The 8,976-nt window shown below is 41.4% G+C and overlaps 1 protein-coding gene across 1 annotated transcript in view; it reads right to left on the bottom strand.

The window, feature by feature from the left end:
• Positions 1–3,714: 3,714 nt before the first annotated feature.
• The window catches only part of LOC101162673 (ras-related protein Rab-3B), a 34,337-nt gene continuing 29,075 nt past the window's right edge, over positions 3,715–8,976 (bottom strand). Inside the window, exon 5 of the mRNA XM_004067658.4 lies at positions 3,715–6,721. Coding sequence (XP_004067706.1) covers positions 6,537–6,721 — 185 coding nt within the window. The 3' untranslated portion in view covers positions 3,715–6,536. The remainder of the gene's footprint in view (positions 6,722–8,976) is intronic.

Genomic DNA, 8,976 nt, shown 5'->3' with positions numbered 1-8,976 from the left:
ACTCAATTTTGGAATCGTACAAAATGGCGAACGCACTATATAGTGCACTATGTAGAAAGTAGCGAGGGAAATTGGAAAATATCCAATGAGATATATAGGCTAGAGGCGCTAGTCCATTCGCCATTGTACGCGAAGAGTGATGCCATATTGGAAAGGGTATGAAACAACGACACACAGCTTATCAGATACAGTAATATTGCTATAACATGCTTAGTTTTGGTCCGATTTTAAAAGGACTCTGATCATCTCCAACACTTGGCGGCTGAGATGGGGGCTCACGAGTAAACCCACACCAGGTCGCCACCTTTCACCATGAGAAACTCCAGAATGGTAGAGAGTCCAACCCCTCTCTAAGGACTGAGTTTCAGAGCCCAGACTATATGTGGAGGTGGGACTGAGTTTCAGAGCCATGTGTGGAGGTGAGCACGACTATATCTAGCCGGTACCTCTCGCACAAGCTCAAGCTCCTACCCCTCCCAGAGAGGTGACGTTCCATGTCTCAAAAGCCAAGTTCCATGATCGGGGTTTGGGCTGCCGAGGCCCACGCCTTTGACCACCACCTAAACCACATTGCATCAGCCCCTTTTGAAGTCTTCTACAGGTGGAGGGCGCATTGAACCGGGACCCATGGTGAAAGCCCCGGTCAGGCGCTTGCCTGCAAGTCCCAACCCCAGGCCTGGCTCCAGATCGGGGCCCCGGTGACGCCAATCTGGGCGACGTAACTGGGTCCTTAATTGTGCTTTTCATGAGGAGCTTCCGAACTGCTTTTTGTCTAACTTGACAAAAAGCCCCTGACAGCTTAGCTCCTGAGATCACTCAAGCTCTCAAACTCCCCCACCACGTTAAGGTAGCTGTTTACGGAGGAGACAACATATAATTTAGTCACAGACGAGGTAACAAAACTACACTGTCAGAAATATCTGCTTATCTACTTTACTTGCATTTGAACCAAGGTATAATCAGTATACGAGTATTATCTATGGTAGCTACCTTTTGTTACGGGGAGAGGAAGAGGGAGTACCCAGGCGCAGAGAGGAAAGGAGGCAGGAGGTTGCAGGGGAACGGGGCTTTAATAATAACAAATGACTACAAACCAAAATCCACTGCTTAGCAGGCTAGAAACTCGAAACTTGAAAATACACACCGCTCGAAACCAGGGAACAGCACAATATGGACCAGCACAGGAGGAAGGGAAAGACAGGACTTAAATACATACAAGGCAACAAGACACAGGTGGAAACACTCAGGACTGAATGGGTCAAGGTAAAACTCAAAACAACAACAAAACAGGAAATACTACAAAATAAAACAGGAAATCCAGCAACAAAACACAAATGAACTGAAACCGTTACACCTTTTTAGAAGGCCCCAAGCGCTTTACAGTCACACACTCATTTTCCCATAAACACACACATTCACACACTGATGGTGGCTCTGCTGCTAAACATTGGCACCATCTCTACCTCTGCACCGCACCCGCCCCAATCTATAGCAGAGGTGGGGAACTCCAGGCCTCAAGGGCCTGTGTGTCTTCATTATTTCCAGATGTCTTTGCCCTAACTATTGCTGATTACGGTACATGCCTCAGGTGTGTCCGGCCAAATAGAATATACAAGAGCATGGCGCATTGGATAATAAGTAGGAATGTTGCCCTCGATCTTCATGATATAGTGTTTGGCAGACCATTTGCAGCTACGTTAAAACTGGTCATTTGATTCACGTTCAAGAACACTGGACAAGCAGAGAGGGACATACCGGTACCTGGTTTAACTTTTCAATGTGCATTCTATGGCAGTGTGTTTTGTACGTAGAGCCAAAAAACAGTCCTAAAAATGCTCATAGCTTTAAGTGAACATGAAGGTTTTGGAATACAGAAGCTTTAATCGCGGATTTACGCACCTTTACATAAACTTTTCATTGAAAGTGGTTGCTTGAACGTGTTATGTGTGAACATAACTTAACACCTTCTGCTCCTCTGGTACTTTTTCCATTGTGTTCATGGGAATGTTTGTGCATTCGTTTCATCTATGAGCTCAGACTCTGTTTCCAGAAAGAAGGTCTGGCTCTCAGTCTTTGCTCTAATTCAGTGCTGCCTAACCCTGGTCTTCAAATCCACCACCCTGCTTGTTTGTTTGTTCTCTCTGCACTGCTTTCTACTAATTTGCTGACACTAACACATTCTGATTGACTGAACACAGCTGATCCAAGACATGAAGGAAGAGCTGAAGAACAGGTAGGGTGGTATATCTAATAAATGCCAAAGGTGTTCTGTCAGGTTCAGGTCAGGAATCTGTCAAACCAGTCCAATTCGTCAAACTGTATCAGAATCTTATTTGTGCTCTCATCTGCAGTAAAGTTGAAAGAGGAAGAGGTCATCCATAAACTGTTACCCCAATACTGGAATCATAGAATTCACTACAAATATACTATATCTTAAGAAAGTAAAAAGTCTTTTGTTTTTATTATTATTATTATTTTCTGTCTTGCAAGAAAAATAATCATATTAAGAAATGTTTTCAATAGCAAAAAATCTTTGTTCAAGAAAACATGTCATGGCCATTAAAAAATTTTTCTTTATATAAGACTTTTTGGTAAGACCACTTTTCTTACCCCATTGGCAGCTTTTTCTTGCTTATTTAAAGAAAAAAACACAAGTTTTAGGAATTTTTGCCTTAATTCTAGTTGAACTGTTTTGTTAAAAATGACAAGCAGTGTTGTCCAAAATCTCTTGCTCTACTAAAGGATTTATTTTCTTTTTTCTCGAAATAAGGGGCCAAGGCCAGCTCCTGAAGAACAACCCCACACCATGATCCTACCTCCACCAAACATCATACTGGGTCCAATGGAGTCAGACAAGTACTGTTCATCAGATTCTCTAATGGTGACATGGGATTCATCTCTCCAGAGTAGGCGTCTTCTCTTCTCTGAAGTGCTTTATATACCACTCTTCCAACATATCAGCTGACCCTCCTTAGCCTCAATATTTTCACAAGTTTATCTACAGAGGCACCAGAACTCAAGAAGCTGGGAACAGTTGGTAAAAAGCAGAAGTTTCACGTATGAATTTGAAAAACAACAATAATAAAATTGACAAAATAGGCACTTTAGTTTTTGTTTAGGCATTCAAATTGTTCAAAAATGAAGATTGATTTTTGTTTAAAGGTTAGATGCAATGCATTTGGTTTGAGCCTTTTTTAAAGAACCGTAAACACTCAAGTGAGCACAAGCCTTATTTAGCTTAGAGTTGGAACAGCAAAGCATCTCAGATACCTACATGAACTTAGAATTGGAACAGAACAGAACTGAATATGAACTTTGTGTATACCAATCATTTGTTGATCAGTGCAAAACAACTGTAGATATATAAATATATTTAGTAGAAAAATGTGATAGTAAAAACAAAAATTATTCAATGACTGAACCTCCCAGATGGAAAACTGCATTCCAGGTGTGACATTTAGTCTACGGACTGTGTCAATGATTGAAGGTCGTTCTGAACCCATCAGTCCTGCTCTGCAGTGAAAAAGAATCAGTTGCCCCAGCTTCTTTTGCCTGAAAAGCACATTGTGCAGCGGGTCGACCATGACAATGGTCTCTGCCACACACATATTACCCCCCCCCCCCAGTGTCATCTGTGAAAGGACACGTAGTCAAAGTCTGGGATGTAAAGCATGAACCGAGCATTCCACAAAGAAACACAAGAAGACGCTGATGTCCTGATGAAAGATTGTGATTTATTATACTAAATTGCCTCTATAATATACAAACATTCACAATATTTTTGTACAATCACATTGTGCTTCTTCGTATAGGATTAAACCCTAAGACAACAAGTTTACTCTACAGAATAAGTCCATGGTTCACACTGCATAAAAATAAAGTCATACTCATCACCATTATATTAAGTACTAACTCTATCATTTACAAATCACTTGAAAAATAATCATATGAAGACTGTGTCAATATTACTGTGTATTCTCATCAATATGAAGACACGTGGCAGGGAGTTACACACTAATGTGTGCTGTGGTCGCTATGCAACAGTTTGGCAGGATATAGTTTTTTTCTCTTCAGAGTTAATAACAGACCTACAAGTCTTTGTTCATCTATTCACCCAGAAACACACTTTCCTCAAAATTTCACACACTTCTGTACACAAACACGAGAACCCCGACATCTGAACATGCAATAAATATAATGAGAACCAACACTAGTATCAAACACACACACACACACAATCATGTAACACACTTCAAACATGGCGGTTATGTGGACACATCTGCAAAGGTTCAGGGGTAATTGGATTAAACCAGACCAAACTGGACTGGACCCTACAGAGCCAGATTGTTTTGTATACAGTATTAGACTCTACACAACATCAAAAGCTCTGGTTTGGTTTATGGTTCATGTTTATCATACAAATGTCTGATATTATTACAACAAAACAGAGTGTTTCCACCAGTACAACCAAATTTTTATATTTGTCAGAAGGTTCTGCACTCAGATTGAGGCCAAGATGGTAGTTTATTGGTCCCATGTGGAACCTGGAACTCCGTATTTATATAGAAAGTTATGCAGGAAGTTCACTTGTTCACAAAGACAGCATATGAACAAACTACAAGGCTTCTGGAACAATGCCTCTTAAACATGATGCTGAATTAGGAATCTTTGCTCAGAAGGCAACCAGTTATTGAGCAGAGTGATGGAAGGGTTAATGATGAGGGCTTGTCTGGTGGGTTAGGGCCTGGTCAGTTTGCAGTTATTTAAGTGTTATATGAACTCCACTGTGACCAAAGTGTTGTGTATATCCACCTGTGTGACAGCTGAAGGTCTCAACAACAGAACAATGATCTGAATGCTGAGCAGTTCTACAACAGAGTGAGAAAAAAAAGGAAAATCAAGTTGTCAATTTAACCCAGTCAAGGTGATCTCAACCCAATTCAGATGCAGCAGTGCACTTTCACAAAGCTGCAGAAACCCCATGAGCTATATTCCCTCACAAACACAAGAGAACACCAAGAAAACAAGACAGAAGCTTCAGACGCTGAGGGAGGATTTACAGATAACCTATACTTAACGACACACAATTTACAACTGAGAAAGTATGTGCAGCTAATAAAAATGGATCCACAGTTAATGAAGAAGGATCTACAGTTGATGAAAGAGGATCTGAAATTGATTAAAGCTGCTCTATAATAATGAGGGATCTACAGATGAAGATGAAAGATCTAAAACTGAGGAAGGAAAATCTACAGCTGATGTAGGAGGATCTATAGGAAATTGAGGATCAACAGGTTATGGAGGAGGATCTACAGACAATGATGGAGGACGTATAGCTGATGTCAGATGATTTTCAGATGACAAATGGTGATCTAAAGCTGGTGAGTTTTGAAGTAGACTGAAATATTGATCATCTAACTAAAGGTACAGACAAGCTGCTCCCATTTGGGGTTCGTAGCAAACATAGGACACCTTTTGAGCAAAATACAAGTGACACTGGGTTATGTTGCTATAGCAAACTAGCTGATTCTACTAATTCTATGAAGGGGAAATCTTTGATTGTCATCAGATTTTGATAAGTACTTCTGCTGAACTTTCAGAAAACCTGTCAGTTCACCAAGTAAGGAGGTTTTTTTTAATTCTCATTTCACATGGCTTTATTTTGCCTTTTCACATTAAAAATTAATGTTTTTTGCTTGACTTTGCTTCATACCCTAACTTTAAGTGCTTCCAACATCCCCTACTACTTTTGGAACTGCCAATCATCTGCCAACAAGACTGACTCTATCCCAGGCTCAGCAAAGCAATCACCTGTCCAGCAGTTTTGTTATGTACCTCACATGTTTAAGTGGCACAGTCACACACAGCTAAAGAGGACTATGGCAAGTGATACCCTCTTTGGACTGTCGTGAGGGTGCATGATCTACAATGAGTTCCATGTTGGGCCACATCCATAACACCTCAAGGCTGCAACTTTCACATCAACATCAGGACACCTAGTTTGGCTGCACCACAATTGCACAGCATCAAGACCACAGCTTCCATAGTAAAGGTTTGTCTCCATCAGCTGCTGCAGAGTAGATACACAAGTGTGAGTTACTGTAACCAGCAGATGGCCCTGTGAGCTGCATTCTACTATATAAGAACAGGGGACATCCCTAAATGCACTTGATGGAAGGAGTCCAGTTCAGGATTGTTGTTTTGTTCTTCTACAGAGTTTGATCTTTGAACTACAATTTATAATCTCAACTGTAATTATTCTGAAGATGGCAGAAAACAGCCAAGTCACACAAACAACCTGTTTGATCATGCCATGTTGGTGTGTTACCTGTTAATAGCTTGCCAGCCTCCAACATGAAATGGACATGAAGGTGAGTACATGGAGGATTTTTGTCAGAACCTGCTGCGGTGAGGGCTAACAAACATGGACTGAAGCAGAGGGAGTGAGGAGGAATGTTACAACAGTTAATCTCATCATTTCTTTTTCTGTAGAGCTCAGAAGGTGACGGGGCTTTTAAAAGAGGGAGGGTGGTTGATCAGCAGCACTTCTGAGGTAGCTGGGCAGGCTTGTCGGTCAGTCTGGTTGTCTTGGTACCAGGAGCTGCTGGTGCCTCTACGTCCACGCGCTCCGACATCTTCACGCAGATGATGTCCACCAGGCGCTCAAAAACCTGCCGCACGTTAATGTTCTCCTTGGCGCTCGCTTCGTAGTACTCAAAGCCTGAGGAGAAAAAAACACAGTCTAGAGAAAACAATACTAAGCCCTACTACTAGTTTTATAGTTTGGCTAAATTTAAAGAAAAAAAAAGCTTGAAAAAGTTTTGATTGAACCATTACAACCTGGAATTATTCCTCACCTCAAGGTTTAATATTTGTCCCTTGTAGAATAGACTGAAATAATCAATTTTTTGTGTACAATTTTGTAACTTTTAGCAAACAAAATATTACCTTGCAACCCCTTTCTAATGCTTTGCTGCATCCAGCTGCAGACACACCACTTTTTTGAAAAAATCCGATTTTTTTGCAAGGCCGTTCCCATTTCCAATTAAATCCTAACTTTTGTGATCTCCTGTGTGACCGGGGAATGACCCCGAATTGACCTGCATGCACAGAGGAGTACTCAACGGGGAACGACGTCACTCATTCAGAATAGTACTCAACGGTGAAAGACGTCACTCGTTGTTTGCGGAAGTAGCTAACGTAAACAATGGATGTCAACAACAGTGTTGTCAACAGCGAAGCTCTTTTTGCATTATTACATTTATTTTCACAAAGGAGTCAGCACAATTACAATCTTCTCATTTTAAGAAGGCAATGGAGCCAGGATCATCTGTACACACTGCTGTGGAATGCGAATGTGTATGTGTTGCGACCGCGCGCGTGTGTGTGTGTAAGAGAAAGGAGAAGAGAGTGTGCAGCGGTAGAGAATCGGGGGGGCAGTGGGGGCGCATTCATGTTGTGTGTTACGGAGGAAAGAAAACGGTAATAAAAGAAGGTTTCCCACAGAATAAATGCTATTGACTCTTTATTAACCCGCTCTGGAGAATCTAAAGGTTTGAACGGGGAAGTAAACCCCAAAGGAGGATCCGCCTTCTGTCCCCCGCGCTTCTGACCACGGTCGGAAAGGGAGAAAGAAAAAAAAGTAATCGCGGGGAAGCTTCAACACCACGCTCTGCCATTTCGCTGGAAATTTTTTCAAAAACCGCCCGGTTGCGATAAGGGCCCTGGAGTTTGGCCTGAATAGAGCTGTCACCCCAAATATTAATCCAATCTGTGACCTCACTTCCCTTCCACGTACTGGTCTCAGCAGCATCGTCCGCCATGGTTGTTGTTTATGTTCTTGTTCCCGCCTACTTCAATGCAGAATGATGACGTTTGTAGCGTATCGATGACATACGGGTCAGATTCATGTGGCCTGGCTGTTCAGACGGCGGTCGCATTTCAAAAGATCGGATACGTTTTGGATTCAGTGGCCTGGGTCGCATTTGAAAAGATGGGATCTGTGGCGTTCAGACTGTCATGAAAAGATCAGATACAGATCGCATAGGGGCAAAAAAAATCGGAATTGGGTCGTTTCAGCCTGCGGTGTGAACGTAGCCTTAGAATCAGACCCTGCATTTGCAGCAGGTTTTGGCAACTGATCCAGACGGGGATGTCCTAAGGGGCGCAGTTAACCACTTAATGAACAAAAAGGAGAAATTTGCATTACTCTGGGCCACTCCAAGGTTGTGTCAGAATTCCCACCCTAACCCCTATTTACCGGTACTAAGAAACTATATAGTGCGGCACTATGTAGTGCCGTAAATTTTAAAAGCAATTCGGACACCATGCTCACTACTTTTTTTTTTTTTAACTGTGGATATGACGTCATCGATTTCACAAAGTTAAAATCTACTTAATATAAGCGTTTTGCAACGATTATTTATGAGTCCACTGTCTTCTGAAAATAAAAACATTGATGGTTTATCCCAAAAAAATACAAACGTTTAATACGTTTTTTTGGTAAAAAATGTTCCAACGCAATGCATTGTGGTCTATATTCGCTGATCTAGTGAGCATCAATGTGCACTGGTTTTTCGCACAGACTTCTGGGAAATTTCACTCGATTTTGGAATTGTAGATTCGGACAGCTCTACAGAATGGTGAACGCACTATATAGTGCACTATGATGGGGGGTTAACGTGGGAATTTGGACATACCCCATGTCTATTCTTTAAGAGAGACATTGGTTTGGTCCAGCGAATAAAGCTAATTATCTGTATTACCGAAATTAGTCAATTTGAAACTGTATTAAATATTTTTAATCTTCTTATTTCTTCATTCTGTTGAGCTCAATGATCTCCTGAATTAAAGACCAGAACACAACAGCCCAAAGTGGTTCTTTGTTTTTCTCTTTGGTGTTTTTCTCAGTTTTTTCAAACAACTGCTAGGCAGGAAACTACCCAGGTTGAGCTTGACAACAACATTCTGTCTTGG

Source organism: Oryzias latipes, chromosome 4 (genome assembly GCF_002234675.1).
Source record: "Oryzias latipes chromosome 4, ASM223467v1".
Classification (NCBI taxonomy): domain Eukaryota; kingdom Metazoa; phylum Chordata; class Actinopteri; order Beloniformes; family Adrianichthyidae; genus Oryzias; species Oryzias latipes.
The sequence above is the reverse complement of the archived record's forward strand: the minus strand, read 5'-3'. Positions and strand labels throughout refer to the sequence as shown.